General features: G+C 35.0%; 2 protein-coding genes across 3 annotated transcripts; one reads left to right on the top strand and one right to left on the bottom strand.

Annotated features, from left to right (window-relative positions):
• Nucleotides 1-2417: 2417 nt before the first annotated feature.
• Nucleotides 2418-8259, bottom strand: hscb (HscB mitochondrial iron-sulfur cluster cochaperone). Its single transcript, XM_039659876.2, has 6 exons — nucleotides 7896-8259; nucleotides 7503-7599; nucleotides 4832-4921; nucleotides 3039-3183; nucleotides 2778-2825; nucleotides 2418-2668 (listed from the first exon to the last, which is right to left on the bottom strand). The coding sequence occupies exons 1-6, from the start codon at nucleotides 8249-8251 to the stop codon at nucleotides 2574-2576; spliced, it is 831 nt and encodes a 276-aa protein (XP_039515810.2). The 5' UTR covers nucleotides 8252-8259; the 3' UTR covers nucleotides 2418-2573.
• A 462-nt stretch (nucleotides 8260-8721) lies between these two features.
• On the top strand, nucleotides 8722-22014 carry chek2 (checkpoint kinase 2). 2 transcript variants are annotated; one of them, XM_089130567.1, is made up of 16 exons: nucleotides 8722-8854; nucleotides 9978-10243; nucleotides 12225-12349; nucleotides 13443-13575; nucleotides 13699-13789; nucleotides 14290-14386; nucleotides 16758-16811; nucleotides 16887-16951; nucleotides 17802-17901; nucleotides 18602-18688; nucleotides 18772-18935; nucleotides 19574-19689; nucleotides 19816-19901; nucleotides 20147-20290; nucleotides 20354-20389; nucleotides 21804-22014. In XM_089130567.1, exons 2-16 carry the CDS (start codon nucleotides 9991-9993, stop codon nucleotides 21861-21863), a joined length of 1611 nt encoding a protein of 536 aa, XP_088986693.1. In that variant the 5' UTR covers nucleotides 8722-8854; nucleotides 9978-9990; the 3' UTR covers nucleotides 21864-22014. The 2 variants fall into 2 exon arrangements, with proteins under 2 accessions (XP_088986693.1, XP_039514138.2); XM_039658204.2 differs by having other exon boundaries at nucleotides 20147-20389.
• Nucleotides 22015-22974: the final 960 nt, after the last annotated feature.

Consider the following 22974-nt stretch of genomic DNA (forward strand, 5'->3'; position numbering starts at 1 on the left):
TTTAATTCATACCACATCATGAGCGACTGTACAAACTGGCGCAATAAAGAAATTCTGTCCAAGTGCTATCTAATAAGAGACTGATGTCAGACTGTGTCCAGAGTAATGTCATCATCTAGCACAAAACCAGCTCCAATTACAATTTAATGAATCAGCCCACATTAGAGAGAAATAAGACGCATTTATCACAAAGCGCACCGCAGAGATTGCAAGTCTAGAAAGTAGCATTAAAGATTCAAACAGGGATTGAGCTAAATGGATCTTGTTGTCTTGCACAGTTTTGCTTTATAACTGTAGTGGTTTCATCATTTTTGTGGGTTTCCTGTTTCCTCACTTCTCCCTAAAGACCAGACCCAAATAAGAGTGGCATCAGCCAATCGTGGTTTGACGCTGAAAGCAGAAGTGTTGTCTTGGGAAATTTACACTTTCTTTATTGAACGCCATCTAAGAGAATGTTTGCTAGTGTTATTAGCAGTGTTTGCTAATTGCTAACACACTTACCGGTATGTCTGGTTCAGATTACACGATTTTTTTGTCTGTTACGATAGCCACTGTGTCAGATTACGCGATTTTGACTCCTAAAATGTTGTCGTGTCGTGGACAAGACACGTCAGACTACACGTTGCTTTCATCGCATGCCGTCTTTCATCGCATGCCGCGCGCCGCGTGATGTCATCGAGAAGGCGAAACTAGTAGCTAGCGAGTGATATAAAAAAAAAAAAAACTAGTAGCGAGTGACTTCCGGAAACGAACGTAAACAAACAATGGGCTCTATGCACGGCGGTATTTCCGGTGAAGCATTAGGGATGCTCAAAAACTTCCGCCGATCGTAGAGTCCAATGCAATACCGAGAATTTATATTGAATTTTATACTCCATGGTTATACTAAAGAAACGTTAGTCACAAAAACAGATAAAACAGACACCCCTCGTTGTGTTTATCCTTCTTTTTAAAATTATATTAAATAAATATAACTATATATAAAATTACATCTAAACGTATGTATGTTTCATTTCAAAGACTGGAGGACAGTAAATCTTGAAGACTCTGCCATAATCCCGTCTTCCTCGGTTTTCCTCCGCTTTAATCTCCACAACAAGAAATGGACGAGCATCCTTGCGTCAAATGCGGAATTTCTGCGTGCATATAGCCCATGGATGAAGCGATGAGTGTTGTATTGGCTGTCCCATGTTCAGGAAAAAGTAAAAAAAGAAAGAAAACCCGACAATGGACACGTTCCTGGATTGCTCGAAGGGCTGTCAATCCTCCAAAGAGAACTTGAGGTAAAATATTGTTTTCTTATATACTTTTACTTTTAACGTTAACACCATCGTCTCTCTTTCGTTTCGCCATTTTTGAAAGTTGTGTATGGAAAAAGCTTCTGTGTTCCTATTGGTCAACCTCATACATGTGACGGAACCGTCGTGGACAAACCGTTAAAAAAATTTAACATGCTAGTCTTTTTGTCGTGATGTCGTGAAGCGTAGGTTGTCGCCCAACAATGTTATTATTGTTGCGAACACAAAAAAATTTGACAAAAGATTAAAATAAATGTACTTTATTCAGTAACCAACAATAATCCAACAATTTGTACTAAAAACAATAAATATTTCTATAAAATCTTCAAAGTACAAGCGTGAAATCTCTCACTGATCCATGTCGGATGGATTACAATTGCAAATTATTTACAATTATACGAGATGATACAATCAAATCTTGCGTCCCGACGCCCGTTGTTGTTTACGAATCTCCACGAAACGGATCGTGCCGAAATCGGGCTAAAATCATGTATGTGTATGTTGTGTGTAATCGTGTATGTTAAAGACAGCATGTGATGACTGGTCAGGAAGCAACGTGTAGTCTGACATGTGTCTTGTCCACGAGACGACAAGATTTTTGGAGTCAAAATCGTGTACTCTGACACAGTGACTATCGTAACAGACAAAAAAATCGTGTAATCTGAACCAGGCATTAAACCTCTATTTAGTGTCGCCACTTAGTGTCGTGATCCGACCAAAATGCATCTTGATATCAGGTGTAAACAGGACCATAGGGTAGGGATTACCCAAAGTACTAAAATAAGTGCCATCTCAGCTAACAGGCTAACGTTCTCTGAAATTTATCAAAAACGTTCTTGCTGTAACGTTATATTACATTGATAAACGTACTAAAGACGTTAGCATTAAAACGTTATCCTCGCGTTGCTATTGGAACGTTTTAAAAACGTTATTATAACCAAGAAATAACGTCAATACAACGTCTAAAAAACTGGTCGTTTTGAACGTTCCTAGAACATTCAGAAATAACGTTTTTATAACTTAATGGGAACGTTATGAAAACGTTCTTAGAACCTAAAATTGTTAGCTGGGATGGACCAGGGTTATTGTTGTTGGTAACACAAAAAATTTGACAAAAGATTAAAATAAATGTACTTTATTCAGTAACCAACCATAATCCAACAATTTGTACTAATAACAATAAATATTTCTATAAAATCTTCAAAGTACAAGCGTGAAATCTCTCACTGATCCATGTCGGATGGATTACAATTGCAAATTATTGACAATTTTCCCTCAGCAAACTTCAGTAATTCTGTCTTTTACCTTTTCCTCTATATTTGTGAAGTACTTCATTTGGGCTAAAAGCCCTTTGGCGGTCAGCAGATCCCCTGAGAAAAAGAGACTCATGAGGCGAACACAAAAACAACTATTTTCCACTCGCATGCGGTGTACTTCTGTCAAATTTGGGAGGTCATGAAGAGAATGAGTGAAAAATACCTTTGTTTAGGGACGAATTCATCTGTTCAATCAAGCCTTTCAGCTTCTCTAGAGAAAAGAGGTAAAACACACCATAAAAAAACAGCAGAAGCGCTACCATCCTTTCACAAACAAGTCCGACAACCGGCATAAAACCACAGAACCTTGAACTTTCTGATGGACTGAATCTAGGGCAGCAAACGGTCACATAAACATGAGTGGGCGCAGAGCAACATTTCACCAGTCACTTCCGGTTGGAGCTTTTCTTTCTGGCCTACACACCTCGCACCGACTGCCCGATGGCATTGACCTCGTCTTGGCTCCGCGTCTCCGCGAGGCTCTCGTTAATCTCCATGACCTCGAGGAGAAACGCGGGGTCCGCGGTGGCGTCCGTTCCCTCCTCCAGCAAAACCCCTTGCAGCTCCAGCTGAAGCAGAACATGCAGGTTACAGAGGGTAAAGCGCGAGTCATGACAGACTACAATATAAGATTCAATCGTCATAGAAACTGCATACATAGGGCGCGTGCTTTTCAATATAGCATACACTGATAAACTGAATTCACTTTTCTGTGAGTTTTAGGTGAATCGACTCTCAATGAAGGCGCAGAAATATCTCCGATTTCTTTAAAAATATCGGTAACACTTTACAATAAGGTTCGTTAGTTAACATTAGTTAACTACATTAGTTAATATGAACTAATAATGAATAGCACATATACAGCATTTGTTAATCTTTGTTAATGTTATTTTCAACATTTACTAATACTTGATTAAAATCTTGTTAACATTAGTTAATGCACCGTGAACTAACATGAACAAACAATGAACAGCTGTATTTTCATGAACTAACATTAACAAAGATGAACAAATGCAGTAACAAATGTATTGCTCATGGTTAGTGCATGTTAGTAAATACATTAACTAATGTTAATGAACCTTATTGTAAAGTGTTACCAAAATATCTTTATTCGTGTTCTAAAGATGAATAAAAGTCTTATGGGTGAACTATTCAATTTTTTTTTTTCATGTTATTGTATTTAATTCTAATATATCAAATACAAGTAGGAAATTTAATTTGCACTGCAGGAGCTTCTCTCTGTCTGCACCGCACTTTTCCTTATCATTTTGTGCAAAAAAATATATAGAATATACATGGATTATATAGATAATATCTTATATATAATATATATATATATATATATATATATTAGAGCCAGACCGATATTATCGGCCCATATTAGGCATTTTCCATAATATCGGTATCGGCAGTTATAATGGCCAATAAATGAACATTTAAAAAATAAAATAAAAACGGACAAAACACGCTTTAATCATCTCTCCTTGGCCTGTTATATTGAAAATGTATGTTTTACAATTTGCAGTATGATGTTATCTATTGCTAAATTATGGCTCATCATAGACTAGCTAACCACAAAGCTAGCTAATGCCACTATCATCAGTGGAAGACCGCTAACGTTAACATTAATGAGCTTGGAAACCACAATAAACTTTTTCTGCCTGAATAAAGTAATTATTACTGTACTTATAACTAGCATATCTCTAGTTACAGTCCCTGCATTGTAAAATGTAAGTTATACTTGTGAGGAGTGAACATTTAGACATAGAGAAAAAGTATCAAACGTATCTTGTGCAGAAAAGTTATCTTTCCTTTTACACGTGTGTGAAATCCAACGATATTTAATAAAAAAAAAATATCGGCCGATATATCAGAATATCGGATTTTAAAACCCAAAAATATTTGTATCGGTATCGGCCTTCAAAATCCTTTATCGGTCGGGCTCTAATATATATATATATATATATATATATATATATATATATATATATATATATATATATATGATTTGCAAATATATTCATATTAAAGAGTATATCCATTGTATGATCAATTAAAAAAAATCTTTATGTGAAATACTTTATTTGAAAAGTACGCTTGGGTATTTAAATTTCTTCTTATTTAAGTGCAGCTTATGTGTCCAAATATTTAGTGGGCCAGTGTAAATGACCTATGGATGCCATAAACACAACGAATATTTACTAAACAAATATTTACCATGTATACGGCCCGACTCAGAGGTTTCTGCAGGGTTCTGTAGGCTTTGTTCACCAGTGCTGATTGTTCTTCTGAATATTCCTGCTCTTTCTGTAAACAGGATCAGACCACAAAGTCACTCCAAATTAAAGTCGTTCTTCTTACGAGCTACAAAAACAATTTCAACAGCCCCTAAAGCCAGAAATACACAAAGCTCCAAAGTATAATGCCACTTAAAGAATATTGTGATTTTATGGAGTAACAAAGGAAGTGTGGTACAATAAAAAATACTAATCCTCATATAGTCATGCTCAGCTCAAGTTTTCTAACTTTTCCAAGCGTTATGTAATTATGTGCTGTCGTCACATTCATTTTAAGATATCATCATGACATGTTCTTTGTTTGTGGTACGGATTTCCTCTTGGGAATGAGGAGAATTGTCAAAAAGCGAAACCCCAGCAATGCTGATAATTGTGTGGGTTTTTTTCCCTGAAGGCTCTCGCTGTGTGGGCAGACGCAGAGGGTCTGAGCTGTGATGGGATTCGTCAGGTGAAATACGAGGTGAGAAACGAAAGAAATGACTTGCAGATGAGAAACATTTTCAGCTGTCAGAGTTGCCAAAGCCTGGAGAATCCACATCCGGCTCGCTGTTGCTGTCAGGAGACCCAACCGGACACGCAAAGCACAAACCAATCACAACTGTCTGCTGCCTCACATGAACAAAAATGTGCTGTAAATCTTTTATCAGAGCAAAATAGACCTGGACATTGGTTACAGAGTGTGATAGTAACGTTTCCAAAGACAATAGTTAAAAGGTGAATCTCACATGTTCATCATAGTGATTATCATTCATTTCTGCTCGTTTAAATAAAAAAATAATTGAGAATCACCATATATATATATATGTGTACGTGTGTGTGCGTATGTATGTATGTATGCATGTATATACGTATATATATATGAAGAGTTCGGATGCAAAAGCCTCTAAGTGCCATTTTTAATTTTTTTCTAAAATGATCATTTTTATCAAGATTGTATATTTAAGTTCAGTAATTTCACTTAAATGGCAATGATAATTACCTATTAATTGTCATTTAAGTGAAATTACTGAACTTAAAATACACAAGGTTGATAAAAATGGTCATTCTAGAACAAAATTTCAAATGACACTTAGAGGCTTTTGCATCTGAACTCTTCATATATATATTATTTATCATATGCTTATTTTATGCTCAAGACACATTTATTGTTATCAATGTTGAAAACAGTTGCTTTGTTGAAACTGTGATGTTTTTTTTTTTTTCCAAAAGAGAGTTTTTTCTAGTTGAAATGGAAATCTTTTGTAACATTTCATTCATTTTTACTGTCACTTTTGACCAATTAACTTTTAGTCTTCCAAAATAAAAGTATTAATTTCAAAAAAGGAAAAAACTTGAACGAGTTTGTGTGTGTATATACATATGCACGCATATAGATTAGCCAAAACATTCACAGGTGACGTTGATCATCTCCTAACAAAGGTCTGGGTAGATTAAGCAATCCGTTCTCGTAAAGTTAGATGCAGGAATAAAGGTCTGAGCGAGTTTGACAGGGGTCAAATTGTTAGGAGAAGGCGACTGAGTCAGAGTTATGTCTGAAACAGCAAGGTTTACAACAAGGTTAGCAGTGGTGAGAATTTACCAACAGTGGTCGAAGAGGGATAAACCACAAACCGGCGACATGGTGTTGGTACGAGTGCAACGAACGAAGACTATCCCTTTGGTCTGAGCTGACAGAAGGTTTACTTTCGCAGAAGTCACACATTATTTTAATGGGAAGATGTATCACATAAATCACTGGATATAGAAATTTGACACAGGCTAACTACCTAAACATTGTTGCAGACCAGGTACACCCTTTGACAATGGTGTTCCCTTATGGAAGTGGGCTCTTTCCACAGAATAACGCACCTTGCCAATTGCACACATTGTTCAGGAATGGGTTGAAGAAAATTATCAGGAGGTCAAGGTGTTTGACCCTAATTTCCCCAGATCTCAATCCAATTGAGCATCTGTGGGATGTGCTGGACCAACAAGTTCAATCCATGGCTGCTTTGCTTTAAAACCTACAGGACGTGAAGGATCTGCTGCTGACATCCTGGTGCCAGAAACCACAGGACACCTTTAGAGGTCTTGAAGAGTCCAGACCTCGGCAGGTCAGCGCTGTTTTGGCAGTAAGCAGAGGGACCAATGGTATATTAGCCAGGAGATCATGGTAATGTTTTGGCTCATCAGTGTTTATGCATAGTATAAATTAGTCTAAATAATTTTTTTTTTGTGTGTGTGTGTGTGTGTGTGGAAATTTTCAATAGGAAAAAAAGTACAAAAAAGCAGAAAAATAAAAAGTTCAAATGTTCCTCTTAAACCTTTTATTTTAAATTTTTTCTATAGGTGGTTTTCCAAAGTTAATAGCCACTCAGCAGTTTCTCTGGCCACAATTTTGACAAAAAACTGACATGTGGATATATATCATGTATCTGTTCTGTGGAAAATCAGCATTGGAAGCGCTTCAGATATTTCAGTATTGATATGTATCGAAAAATCTATATTTTTGACAACAGTATTGCGCTTAGTTTATTATTGCAGATGCCTTTTTAAAAGACTACAATTGAAAATTGCCATGTCAATATCAAGCCCTGAATATAGTCCATTACCAATGATTTCTGGCCGAAGTTGTCAGGATGGAGAGATCTTTGCAGCTCCAAGTATCTTTTCTGAAGTTTTTGGGTGTCCAAAGAAAATGTTTGCTCACTGAGAAAAGACAAATATGTCAGGATGTAAACTACAATTAAATTGAAATACAATGACATTTTCTAGTCTAAAGTATGTACAGTTCTGAATCAGTTTATCAACTCCTACTACATCATATACAGTACATTATATGACAACAATGTTATGGATTTCGAGAAATGAAAGTAAATAAAGAAAGCAACTTTTTGGAAGTTCAGAACCAAGAGGACAGAGATACTGTAAACAACAATGACTCCATAAGTGATGCAATCATTACTATAACAAAAATGTATGAACCAAATCACAAGTTGACTCACCAATTCAAAATGTCAAAATAATTAGTCTTGTCATCAGCAGGTTGGATCGCATTACAGGAAGAACAGAAAAATAATGCAGCTGAAGATCCACAATTCCAACAGAGTCTGTTAACGTTAACAGTGCTGAAAGATTTCAGATTCAAGTGTCCTTTAACTGCATTCCAGTGATTAACGCCTGTACTGTGAGAGCTGGTCGCTCTTTCTGGAGCAAAATACGACTGTAAGACAATGTTAAGACGTTGTCCGTCTGATATACATTTGTGTGCGTGATTAAATCCGAAAGATGTTGACAAAAATCGGAGCCTACATAGAGTTAACATGATGAACCCCCACAGAGAGTAAACGGGCGAATACATAATATTGCTCTACTTCCTGTCATGAACGCCAATAAATTTTCAAAATAAAAGTTTGTACTTTTAAAATGCTTCGTCGAATTTATGCGACTTTATTGTATTATATTATTTTTTAAGTTATCTGTGAGTAATGACTATAATTGTTAGGATGAGACAGGATCTGTGATGAGTCATTTTATGACAAGATTTTTAAAAAACGTTATTAACTCAAAGATTAATTTTCGCTTCCACATTAAAATATAGTAAATTAATCTATATATATATATATAATTTATCTTTCCTTTTTGCACCCTATTTGTTTTACGATTAATGTTGTTGCGTTTATTTTCTTATATTTTCATCTATATTTCTAAATTTGATCTATTCTGAATTATATCTACTAAGTTACCCTTGTATGTGTACTTTATTTTAATCGAACGTTGGAATGTTTTATAAACAGCATTTCCCGTGAGCCTTTATTCTCGTTTCTGATTGGCTGAATGATGTTATGGGAAGTTCATGGATTGAAGTGAGTGGCTTTTCCCGGCAGATTTGATGAGCAGCTCACGCGGCCTGCATACCCCACTTCTGCAACTTTGATACATTTATAAAGAGGACTTGATTAAGGTATGCATTATGATAAGAATTGAAAATAACAAAATTAGATCATCTGAGGGAAACATGGATGCTCTATTCTTCTGAAAAGAAGCAGTTAGTTTCCTCTATCGCTCGTGCCTCCGTAATGCTTTACAGTGCAGCTCTTCACTGTATCCGCGTGCTGCCATAAAGTAATGCACATTTCAACATTTGAAGTATTGTTTGTTTTCCTTGGCTCATCAATCTGGTTCTTTACCAAGTTTAGTTTGATTGCATGAGAGTCGGTGGTGCATGAAATTATTCCGACCTAAAATCTTTTAACGTTAGATATCGAAATCTGAAAGGTCACATGACGTTGAAGCAGTTACTTTCCTTCAAAGCACATTATTAATGAACATCTTTCAATAATGTGTCAATCATTTCACCTTGATAAAATCCCAGGTACTCTCCTGCATTGAAGGATAAAGGATTGTTATACTTTAAAGGCAACGTATTAAATTCATTATTTGCAGAAAAATTAATTGGAATTTAATTTGGAGCTAATTTCTTAAGTTATTGGTGAAATTGTTGCTTGTAAAATGTATGCACGTTCACAATTGGTTTTATGGAAGGGTCAGTAGGTGCAAACGTAAAATTGAAAAGTGTGATAAGATGCATTGAAAACCTTAAAAGTACTATGTAAATGGTATTAAGTATAAAGTGTGTTTCGTTGTCTTATAATTAGAATATAAAACAAAATATGCTACAACTAACCTTCTCAAGCCATTAAAACACTGCAAAATGACTTGGATAGGTTCAAAATTGCACACTAGATTAGTGGTAAATAGTATTTACTATACAGTTCACATATCTGTGTCATAGGAAACCTGGAAATATCAGGACATTTTAAAAACAATTCTAGGCTTGAAAAAATCGTAAGTAAAATTATAAGAAGAAGTTTGTGCTCATGTCATTCTATTAAACATACTTTTCAATTCACAAACAACTAGAAATCACACAAAAATGTAACATGGATATACTGTTTGAAACGCTTATCACGTACAATATTGTGCAGAATTTTAAAGCCCCACCAGTTTTGGGCTTTAATCATACTCTGCATATAAGTTTTAGACTGTTGTTGAAATTTTGTTCATTTTGCTGTCTGTTCTTCCAGAGTTGAATACATTATGTCGGACGAACCTGGACCCAGTGGTCAATCGCAATCCCAGAGCCAGTCCCAAACCCAATCCCAACCTGGATCCAGCTCCTCATCCGCCCCAACATCGTCAAGCCAGGGCTCTTCCTCAGGATCAGGAACTCTAAGTTCTGTGGATACATTACCTGTACAAGAACTCCAATCTATTCCTGAAGACCAGGAGGAAGCCCAGCCTCATGTGTGGGGCCGGATCATTCCCTTAGTGCATGGATTCAGTGTGCTCAGTTAAGTGTATCATCTTCTTGCTCAAAGAAACTGAATAATGTGAGCGCTATGTAGCGAGCAAACATAGAGCCAGACTAATATATCGGCAGGCCGATATTATCGGCAGGCCGATATTGGGCATTTTCAACTATCGGTATCGGCAGTTATAATGACCGATAAATGAATATTTCTAAAATAAAATAAAAACGGACGAAACACGCTTGATAACACGTATAGTTTGTCCACCAGAGGGCACTCTACACCGTCCCTGTTGGCAACACTCGTCGAGTTGGTCACGACTCACGACAATTAAAAGGACATCCCCATCAGTTCTCCTAACTCAAATAAGCATGACAAATTTGTGACTATCATGTCCAGTTTTGCTGCCGTTAAATAAGCCGAGAGTGAAGCGAAATCAGCTAGTATTAGTTACGTTACGTTGTTACAGTGTAGTTGACTGACTGTCCTTTTAACTTTTGACAATGTGACTGAAGTATTTCTTTAATAGCGCCTGACAGTTATAGCAATGAGACGTATCATCTCTCCTTGGCCTGTTATATATTGAAAATGTATGTTTTACAATTTGCAATATGACGTAATACAATACATTGCTAAATTATGGCTTATTTATGGCAAATTTAGTTAAAACTCATGGTAACACTTAATAATAAGGTTCATTTATTAAACATTAGTTAATGTATTAACTAACATGAACTAACCATTTGTTACTGTATTTGTTATTCTTTGTTAACGTTAGTTAATACAAATCTAGCTGTTCATTGTTATTCATGTTAGTTCACAGTGCATTAACTAATGTTAACAAGATTTTTCAAAAGTATTAGTAAATGTTGAAATTAACATTAACAAAGATTAACAAATGCTGAAGAAGTATTGTTCATTCTTTGTTAATGTTAACTAATGTAGTTAACTAATGAACCTTATTGTAAAGTGTTACCAAACTCATAAATAACTACAAATGTTAGGGAAATCTGTTAATGTTTTGTTGCGCTTTTCTGAAAAAAAAAAGAAGAAAAAAAATCGCCCGATATATCGGATTTTAAAACCAACAAATATTTGTATCGGTATCGGCCTTCAAAATCCTTTATCGGTCGGACTCTAGCGGATAACGGCGCAGCGCAGGCGCATACTCTGATATCACAAGGCAAAAACCTCGGTTTCACTGTCTACACGACAACACTGTAACCGGCGTTTCTGAAAATCCTCACCCTGGCAAGGGTTTTCAAAAATGTCCGCTTTCAGTGTCCTGATACTGCGTTTCCGTGTGGACGAACGGCCGAACCGCGTAAAAAAAGTCACGGTTATAAAAATACCCGTGTCCGTGTGAACAAGGCCTAAAAGAGTCTGAAAATGAACACTTATTATACGTGTACAGGGTTGGGTATAGTTTGAATTTGAACGATTCTGATTCCGATTCCTTGATTCAATTCCGGTTCCTAAAGATTCTCGATTCCGATTCTTTAAAGAGGCAGGGTCAAAAAAGTTTAGCTAACCTTGCTAACCAACGGTCTTTCTGAAGGAAATACTCCTTCTGTCACAAATACTCCTTTTCTCACAAATCTTGCATTTTGCCGTGAAAAGTGAAGCCACACTTTGGATCGCCGACGTAAGGTACTCATGTTCGACTCGCGCGGTTATGCCAACACTTCCGGTAGACGCTTCTTCGTTGGTGCCGTTCAGCGGTTTCTTCTTCCGGTCGGCGGACTGTGAATATCGAAACTAGGAATCGAAATTTTAACTTTTGAACGATTCCGGGAAAAACGAAAAGTTAGTCCCGGTTCCAATCGATACTCGATTCTCGATACTCAACCCTATGTACCTTAGTGATTCCGGATAAGACTAAAACACATGATATACTCGCTCATATTATAAATTGTGTACATTTTGAACACAAAAAAAAGTTACGGATTGCAGCTTTAACATATGTTTTTTAACCATTTTAGTTAACAATAACAACATGGCTTCTTTGTTTATATTTTCCAGATTGCACAGAAAACCAGTATACATTTGGAAGGGATAGCAGATGTGATTATGCTTTCTTGAACTCCATTATAAAAAAGTCAGCACGTTACAAAACATACAGCAAGAAACAATTTAGGATTTTTAAGGTAAGACTAACATTGAGAAGCTGTTCGTTTAGCTTGTTTTTATCCACTTTCTCTTGACAGAATGTGTACTTCAAAGGTAATATTCTTAAAATGTTCCTGTTTTATTTTTTATTATTAGTGTTAAAAAAGACAGAAGACAACAGTGCTAGGTTGTAACTGATTACATGTAATCTCGATTTCATATTATACTTGTAATTGGATTATATTATGTTTTAAAATGCTCATAATCAGACAAGTTACATTTTTATTGATTACATGATTACTTAATATTCACAAAATGGCAGTATAATTCATAATTCATTGATTTCTCCCAAACGATCTTTTAAATGTTCCTTTCTAAAATAGTCTATTTACAATCTTATTGGATATAATTACACAGAAAACTGTGTTTTTGACCAACTTTTGTTAAAAAATAAAACATATTGAATTAATTTAAAATTAGTTTTAATCATTACTTATTACCTTTTCATCAAGATACTAAATAATTTCACCAAAACCCTGACATGATGTAATATTTAATGCATTTCGTGGTATTTTCAACAAATTTTCATATACATGTATTTTATATAACAGTATGGTACAAGATTATCCGATTCAAATGTAATGAGCTTGGTCAAAAGTAATCAAAAAGTAGTCCTGTTATATAATCTAAATGAGTAATAATAATAATAATAAACTTTATCTATATAGCACTTTTCAGGCATAAAATGCAGTTCTTTATATGCAAAGTGTTTTATAAAACATATATTTGATTATATTTTATCTATTTGATAGTCAAATATTAACAGTGACATCACATTCAATAAAAACGCATCCATCAAATCGAACATAAGAGATGTAATACAATAGATTATCTTTTCAACGGTTTCATTATGTAAATTGTATTCAGTTATGGACTAAAATTTGTAAGTAATCTACCCAGCCCTTTATCTCTGTAAACTCCCTGTTATGGGACAACTCCTCTTGCTGAACAAATGAATCATGGCTGACTGTGAATTGTGCATTTCTACGATGGAGTCTGGTGTTAGTCAACGCTACATAAATCACTAGGCATTAAACATGTGGTCTGTGTTTTACTTTGCTGCTGTTTCAGGATGATAGTCTGGTGTACCTCGAGGACCTCAGCGGTAACGGCACGTGGGTGGACGATGAGAAACTAGGACAAGGGAAGCAACGAGTTCTCAGCAATAACTCAGTTATTGCCCTTGCTGAACAAAAACATCAAGGTTCGTCATCTTGGTTGAATCTCTTCAGGAGTTCATGAAAGTGATAATTCTGATATTGACTGTCAAGTTCTAAAAAATGCTTGGATATGATTCTGAACTCTGATTGTTTTTTTCTTTCCACAGTTTTTATGTTCATAGATAAGATGGGGAACGATCAACCAAACCTTCCTTTAGAGTTCAGCAGAAAATATCATATTGCACGAAAGATTGGAATGTAAGTGAACTTGATTTTCACAAACCTTTAAATGATATATTTAAATATAATTTTGAGTTATATGTCTTAGCTTTATTATATTGCATTTATGTTCTTAGATGACATAAACAGCAGCTTCCTGCACAATACTGTTTATTTGATTATTGCATACATATTTATTTATTTATTTATTGCAATTTGGTGTACTTGAAACAAACAAAGCCTTAGTGCTCCGTTCAGTTCTGATTTATTACTCAGAAATATTTTGTTTTGTATTTTTTTATGTGGTGGCCAATGTCAGGTTTAGAATATATGTCTCGATTTGTGTTCTATGCAATGAGACATTAGTGTAATGTTGGATGCCCTGCTAATGCTTTTTTTTAAATATTTTCTTATTTTATTTATTGTGTTAGTGTGTAAATGAAAGTGAGTATTGTTTTAGAGGTTGCACAAGCAAATTTTGTTGTAAGATTCTTCTGCACAATGACAATTAAAGTCTATTCTATTGTATTTTCTGACAGCGGCGTCTGTGGTGAAGTGAAGCTCGCCATCGAGAAGGATACCTGTAAAAAAGTAGCGCTGAAAACTATCAACAAAAATGACTTTCCATCAATTGGGGTAAGAAACGGCTGTATTCACTAAACTCTTGGCATATGAACATTATTTGTATAGCGCTTTTTATGATACACATTGTTTTAAAGCGATTGTACAGAAATTATGATAAATGTAATGCCTTACAGGGGTAAGTTTCTTAGTTCTTTTCCTTATATATATATATATATAAATATAAATATATAAATTCAAATAAAATTTGATAATAAAATCAAATGAATTCAGGCTTGGCAAGTAAAAAAATAAAAAATACATACATATATATATATATATTAGGGGTGTAACGGTACATGTATCCGTATTGAACCGTTTCGGTTCGAGGCTTCCGGTTCGGTACGCATACAAACCGAACGATTGCTTGGACCATTTTTCCTGCCGGCAAAATTTGTGCTGACGCGGCCAACACAACGTTGCGCAACATCAAATGGCAAGCGTAATGAAAGCAGAACGAAACTGCGCTACTCATTATGTGCTTCACGGATCGTTTATCAGTTCGGACCAGCAACATCTGTGCAGCGCGAGACGATCTCGATCAAGTGACACTGTTACCACACAGCGCTAAGAGATCCGGTAAAGAACACATTTGAATTCGCCACTGAGGTAATAACATCGCTGCGAGATCTAGTGAGATGCATTCACATTTCTCCGTTATTAACCGTAGATCTCTATTAGATCAAACAGCGCTGTCATGGAAACCAGGAGAAACATTGTGCCGTGAATGAACTAGTAATACTTTCGTCCACAGACCAGCAACATTCACCATGGGTTTAATATAGTAACACTAACTGGAACCAGTTTGGCTGGAATGGTGAAATGCTTTCAAGTACTTCACACATCTTTTTCCAGCACTTCAAAATTAAAATATTATATAAATAAATATATATTTAAATGTTATTTTTAATGCACTCTCAGAAAAAAAAGGTACAAAAGCTGTCACTGGGGCTGTACCTTTTCAAAAGGTACACTTTTGTACCCAAAGGCTGCATATTGGTACCTTAGTGGTACATATTAGCACCTAAAATGGACATATTACCACCTGAAAAGGACATATTAGCTCATGACATTGACATATTACCACCTAAAATGTACATATTAACACTTAAAATGTACATATTAGTACCTTAAATGTACATATTACCATCTAAAATGGACATATTAGCTCATGAAATTGACATATTACCTCCTGAAATGGACATATTAGCACCTAAAATGTACATATTAACACTTAAATGTACATATTAACACTTAAATGTACATATTAACACTTAAAATGTACATATTAGCACCCAAAATGTACATATTAACACCTAAATGCACTTATTAGCTCATGAAATGGACAAAAGTTTACCTTTTGAAAAGGTACAGCCCCAGTGACAACTTTTGTTCCTTTTTTTTCTGAGTCTGTGATGACCAAAACATTATTTGTTCATCCTTCAAAGATGACCCCCATTTATAAACCTGAAAGTTTCAAGATCTAGGAAAACTCACACTCATTTAAAAATATTTTTTCTTTAAACAAATAGGAAATTTCTCTGGCATTTCTTTATTTTTGCTGTATCGAAAACGTACCGAACCGTGACTTTAAAACCGAGGTACGTACCGAACCGTGATTTTTGTGTACCGTTACACCCCTAATATATATATATATATATAAGGAAAAGAACTAAGAAACTTAATAAATTCAAATAAAATTTGATAATAAAATCAAATGAATTCAGGCTTGGCAAGTAAAAAAAATTAAAAATACATACATACATATATATATATATATATGTATGCATTTTATTTTTATTTTTTTTACTTGCCAAGCCTGAATTTATTTGATCAAAAATGCTGTGAATATTGTCAAATATTATTACAGTTTTAAATAGCAGTCAGTAGGAAATCCTTCTAATATCCTGATTTGCTGCTAAAGAAAGATTTCCTATTATTATCAATGTTGAAAACGTTTGTGCTTAATATTTTAATGTAAAAAAATGTTATTTTTCAGGATTATTTGATGAGTATAAAGTTTAAAAGTACAGCATTTATTTGAAATAGATTTCTTGTACATTTATAATTGTCTTTACTTGTTCACTTTTGATCAATTTATTAAGTATTAATCAATAAATAAAAACATTTACTGACACCAAACTTGTATATTATATGTAAGCGGGTAACAGTTGAACACGTAAAATAGTTAATTATCCGTTTTTTTCTGTAATATTAAAAATGATAGAATCTCTATGATTTTGGTTTATAATTTATAACATTTTAGTAGTTTGAGAATCTTATTTCAACTCTTTGGTGATGTGTATCCATGATTTAAAAAGACGGTTTAATATTTTGGTCGTTTGCCCACACCTGATTGATAAAATGTTCTGTTTGCTTTTCACAGACGGCCACACGGAATGCCGAACGGGAAATTGAAATTTTAAAGAAAATTGATCATGTAAGTCATGTTGAATAAGTTTTATAAATGTTCCAGAGTTATTGTACATATCTCATTATTTTCTCCCCCCTGCAGCCGTGCCTGATCAAGACAGAAGATTTCTACCAGACAGAAGATTCTTACTACATTGTTCTGGAGTAGTAAGTCCTTGTTGTGTTTTATTATGGAAGAATTGGGAACATGAATTCGCTGGTAGAATTTACTTGGCCAAATCATTTCTAGCTGTATTTTATTCATAGATACCATTAAAAGTAGTTTGTCGTGAACTACCTTTCGAGAGGGTAATACTTTTTCAAAGCACTGCATAGTATTTATGGATGCTTTTTTTCCACCACAGAATAAAAAGTAATTGTGACTTTATCTTACGTCTCTCATTTTCCTTTTTTTTTATATATATATGGAGTTTGTATCTCACAATTTTGACGTTTTCTCACAATTCCAAGTTTATATCTCACAATTCTGACTTTTTTCTTGCAATTGTGAGTTTATATCTGAAAATTTGGGGGGGGAAATCTAATTGTTAAATATAAACTTGCAATTCCTCACAATCTAAGTTTAAATATTGCAATTGTGAGTTTAGAAATCACAATTCTGACTTTTTTTCCTCAGAATTGTGAGATATAAACTCGAAATAGTGCAAGTTTCTTGCTATACAGTTTTTTTTTTCTCCGAATTTTTAGATATAAACACAATTGCGAGTTATAAATCCAAATTATGATAGATAAGAAAAGATTGAGAAAAAAAGTCGCAATTTCCTTTTTTTTATTTTTTATTTTGAAAGACCTTATGGCTAATCATTTTGTTTAATAATCGTTATTTGTTTTCTCATTACATGATTTATTAAGAGATGGTCTATTCTTCAACATCACATATCTCTGTACTTTTTATAGGTGCAGTATAACTCTATATACTGTAAGTTCATCACAATTTGTAATCAAGCATGACAGCAAACAAATTCACATTCAATTTCATTATCTCTGTGCTGTGTAGTATTGAAGGAGGAGAGCTGTTTGGCAGGATCAAGGCCAAGAAACAACTGGAGGAAGATATCGCTAAACTCTACTTTTATCAGATGCTCAGGGCTGTGGAGGTACGTCTTTATGGGGGATATGCTTCAAACGGCATCAATCTCTAAAAGTGTTTTTTTAAATGAACAAAGCATGAACCTGCACTACATATCCATAGATGGTCGAATGATTAAAATCAGTCAACTGACACATGTCAAATGTAGAACGATAACTTTGTAGTATCAAATAGGGATGGGCATGATTAATCGACGATCGATTATTGATCAATAATAATTTCGTCGATCACGTTAATTTGTTATCGATTATCATTAAACTAATGCTAAACTAATTCTACATCATCACATATTTGGCCCCGCCCACTGGCACATTAGTAAGATAAGATAAGAAGAGACGTGAGATACATATCATTGACTAAAAATAACATTACTTTCCAAAGGATCCGAATGCTATAGCTCAGTAGAGCATTATGTGTTTGTTCGGTACATTTTCTTGTGGATGCAATTTAGTCTCAAAATCGTTATTGTCAAAAAGCCTATTAAAGGCTCTGGCTTTTAAAAATGTTTTACATCACATTATGTATCATTTATGCGTTTAGCAGACACTTTTATCCAAAGCAACTTACATTAGAGACACAGAGCCAACAATAATCGTATTGTATAATGCCAGGTTTATTAGAAAGCTACATTCGGAAACAAGCTTGAACAGAGGTGAAATGGAAAGAAAAATGTATAAAAATAATAAATTACATTTATTTTTTCCCAGTATCTCCACAACAACGGGATCATTCATCGAGATCTCAAACCTGAAAATGTGCTGCTGGCTTCACATGACGACGTCTGTTTGATAAAGGTGTGTTTACCAGTTCCTGACATCCATTGTCTTTCTAGTTCAAACTGGATTCTCAACGCAGGCACATTCTCAATGCTTTGCAGATTACGGATTTTAATCAGTCCAAGATTTTGGAGGAATCCTCCCTGATGAAGACGCTCTGCGGGACGCCCACATATCTCGCCCCGGAGGTGTTCACACATGCTGCGACTGTAGGATATACAAAAGCAGTAGATTATTGGAGCCTGGGCGTCCTACTGTTCATCTGGTTAGTGGAGATTAAATATGAATCAGTTGGATCCAGTTCTTAAAGGAGTAGTTCACCTAAAAATGAATGTCTTTGACTCAAAACGTTCAATAAAATATGTGGAATGATATACTGTCCATTCTTTTGAAACAAAAAATAATGAAAGTGAATGAGGACTAGGGCTGTCCAGTATCATAAATATAGCCAATATGACTGGTACACTATTTTCTAAGACTTTTGAATGAGGAACCGACTGAAATTTAAGTTTAAGTAATCTCCAGTAGAGCTGGACAATGAACTATATCATATTGAGATCGCAATAAAAAAAATTATTGTTACTTTTTCAAAAAGTAATAATATAATTGAAATCAACCATTTTTGTTATACTCAAAATTCACTTATTGTGTCATATGGAAGAAAGTAAATGATGAAATTGGTTTAAAACCATTTATTTAAATGATGGGTAACTTGCATGTAAATAGAAATCTATAGAATTCTATAGAAATACTTTTACAATATTCATGAATGATTGGGAAAGTCAATTCATTGGTCAATGCATTTAGAAAACCCTGAAAGATATGTATATTTTGTGCCCTTAATCTAAACTTGTATGAATATGATATTTATTTCTAAAGCGGTGTGTATATCTATTGTCATAGTTTGGGTGGTTATCCTCCCTTTAACACCGAGGGCTCCACCATGTCTGTGCGTGAGCAGATCATTAACGGCCTTTATCGCTTCATCCCATCTCAGTGGAAGAATGTTTCAAACGAAGGTAATGTCTTTGGTCTCTACTAACAACTGGATGGTTATAGTTAAATGGTGTGCATGTTATATCAGTTTATATTTTCAGAAATATTTGAACTTAACAACATACAGTATGTTATGTATTAACTTTCAGCCAAAGATTTGGTCAAGAAGCTGCTGGTTGTGGATCCTCAAAAGCGTCTAAGTGTTGAAGAAGCCCTGGAACATCCGTGGTTGAACGTATGTGCTGAAAAAATATAATATATATATATATATATAATGAAAATACTAATTCAGTCTCTGTACTTAAAAATTGTGTTTAGCTACATCTGTTTGTGAAATATCCTAGCTATTTCTGAATGAAAATCATTCTTTAACTAGTATTTAAAGTTGTCAACCTTCAAATATTTAAAATGTGGTTGATTTAAATACAATACAAAAGTGTTTCGCAATATAAAAAGGTCATTCGAATGTCTGTGTAACAGGATGGCGAGATGAGAAACACTGCAAATCAACTGATGAACCCAGAAAATCAGCCTATGAATCCTGAAAACCAGCCTATGGGTCCTGAAAACCAGCCTATGGGTCCTGAAAACCAGCCGATGGATCCTGAAAACCAGCCGATTAATCCTGAAAACCGTCCAATGAACCCAGAAAACCAGCCGATGAACCCAGAAAACCAGCCGATGAACCCTGAAAACCGACAGACGCGCAGTGCAACATCCAAGGTACAACACCAAAATCATAAATAGCATTCCTGGGGACGGGGTTTATGTCAATTTTAGGGTTGGTGATGTCACTAACCCAGAAAGAAGCTTGTGTAGTCCCTACCAGCTGTTTATTGTAGTCCTTAAAACGCTATTTCTTTAAAAAAAAAAAAAAAAATCTCCCTTTGTTTTAAACGTTGAGCATCGTGACTTTGCAGATGTTTTTTATGCTCAAACAGCAACATTACACGCTAACTAAAGTCAAAAAAGTGAAATCATAATCAACCACCCCTTTAATAAGACAAACCATGCGCTAATCAGTCAACACTAGGGGTGTAACGGTACATGTATTCGCCCCGAACCGTCACTTTACTGTGCATACGGTCAGTCACAGGCAATACACACTCCAAACCAAAAGGGGGCGTGCATTGTAACGCAATGCCGTTTGCTAACCGCCACAACAGGAAAAAGACCCGAAGAGTCTCAAATGGCTCGAAAGAGCTTGCTAGTAGCCTATACGCCAAGTTTCGGTTCATTTTTGTGACTCGCTCCACTAACTTCACAGTAAGGAAACGGAAATCCTGTTTGCTTTCTTTATTTTACAAATAAGTGTACACAAATAAAAATTGACCCTTTACAGTTTCGAACGTCTTACTCTTATCTGTATGACCATAAATTACGTTTTATTTTACGTTGTTTCCACTGTTGAAATGCCTTTTAGATGGCAGCTGTCTAATTCTGAGATGGCAAACTGCTGTTTTGATGATGTTAAGCAAAAGGCTAATCGTATCAATTATCATTTTGTGTTGACTTTCATTCAAATTCTGAATGATTTACGTAGCCTAGAAAGCAAAGACAGCTCCCTTTATAATCACTAGAAATCTCAAATCATCTTGCGATCTCAAATGTTGTCTACGCTGCACAATGAATATTTCATTTACATCATGTCTACACATCATTAATGAGAGGATTCACAAGCACACAGACCTCAGCCCTGAACAAAAACTTGACTGAAGTAAACGCCTCTGATTGGTCACCGCGCTCAGGAGGTCAACAAATACTACTGTATTTTGCTACATTGCTCACTACAGCAAAAAAAAAAAAGTTGTATATAGAAATATTTGACATTCTTCAGACGCACACGGAGCACAAACACTTTGCATATTAATGTATCCATGTATACTAAATGAAGCAAGGGTGTAGAGTTGCATTCTAGATATTTTCAGGCATGAAGGATAATGTTATAGTGATTATCAAAGATGAGTTATAAGGGATAAAATTGATTGACTGCAGGGGTGCTTTATGGGAAATTGGATTATTTTATTTTTACAGAGCTGAATTTCAAATCAAACACACATTGTAATGCTACATTTGTTATTAGAAACTGAATGTGATTTTTTTTTTTTTTTTTTTTAATTCAACATTTTCCTCACAGAAACGCAAGACCGATGAGGGAGAGGGTGAACCGTCCTCCAAGAGGAAACCCGGGCCTTGACGTTCACACACTTTTATTTCCTGGTGGCCTTTTAAAAGTTCTTTACTGTGACCAATTAAATCCTAATCGTCCAACACTGTACTGCTCTTGTAAATACGTTTTTGTACCGTTTCTTGTCAACAATAAAATGTTTTAACATTTTCTACTCTGATTTTGTTTCTGATTTCCTCTGCATATTTAATGACATGACAGTTATCCTTCGGACTTCGATATTCATTTCATTTGTATAAAGTATAGAGAATCGATGACAGTGCATAACCCTTTGGAGATCCATTTATGACGGACATTGTTTTTGTGTTATGTTTTATGTCTGAAATGAGCTTGTTGTGTGCTGTTCTACACTCCTTGTGGGATAACATCCACGTCTTGCTGACCTTTATTGGTGACAGCCAGGTACTGGATTTGATCTAAACTTTGACATTGTGTTTGTTTTTTGTTAATAAAATAATACATTTAAGCATTATTACAAGAGAAAGTGCTGTTTTCTCAAATTCACAATTGTAAATTACTTTTATACAATGGTTTAATAAACAATGGGTTACTATTTGGCAATTTTAGTCGCAATATTGGCAATTTTAACAAAAAGGGGGGGGGGGGGTGACGGAAAGCAGTGACGCTATTCTTCATCTAAAACTATTTGAAACAACTTTTTTTTTTTAATGTTTCATTATAGCAGACTTCATAGGTTTTGTATTACTGCACAGGTTTTAATTTGACGCATGGGACCGTCAAATCCAGAGATGCTTGAAAAGGCGTAATCAGACCTGGACGTCATGCTAGACAAGCTGGAAAACATGTTTCTGAAGAGACAGCCCCTTCCTGTGCTGTGATGACATCTCATTGGCTGACTTGTTAGCAGTTTGTGAGCTCATGCAGGTACTGTAAATACTTGGTTGCTAAACATACTGTGAATGTTTACACAGACCTTAGTTCACATGTTGTTGAAATGGATGTTTGGAGAAGTCTAAGCTATAGGGGTAAAGATCTTTAAAGAGTTGGTATAACGCTCTCTTCACAAGTTGTAAATTAAATATCTGATGTCCTCTGTGTGTATATATGAAGGATTAGCTCAAAATACCCCACGGATATTTTTATATATTGTGTTAAAATT

Source organism: Pimephales promelas, chromosome 4 (genome assembly GCF_988280905.1).
Source record: "Pimephales promelas chromosome 4, fPimPro1.hap1.1, whole genome shotgun sequence".
Lineage (NCBI taxonomy): Eukaryota > Metazoa > Chordata > Actinopteri > Cypriniformes > Leuciscidae > Pimephales > Pimephales promelas.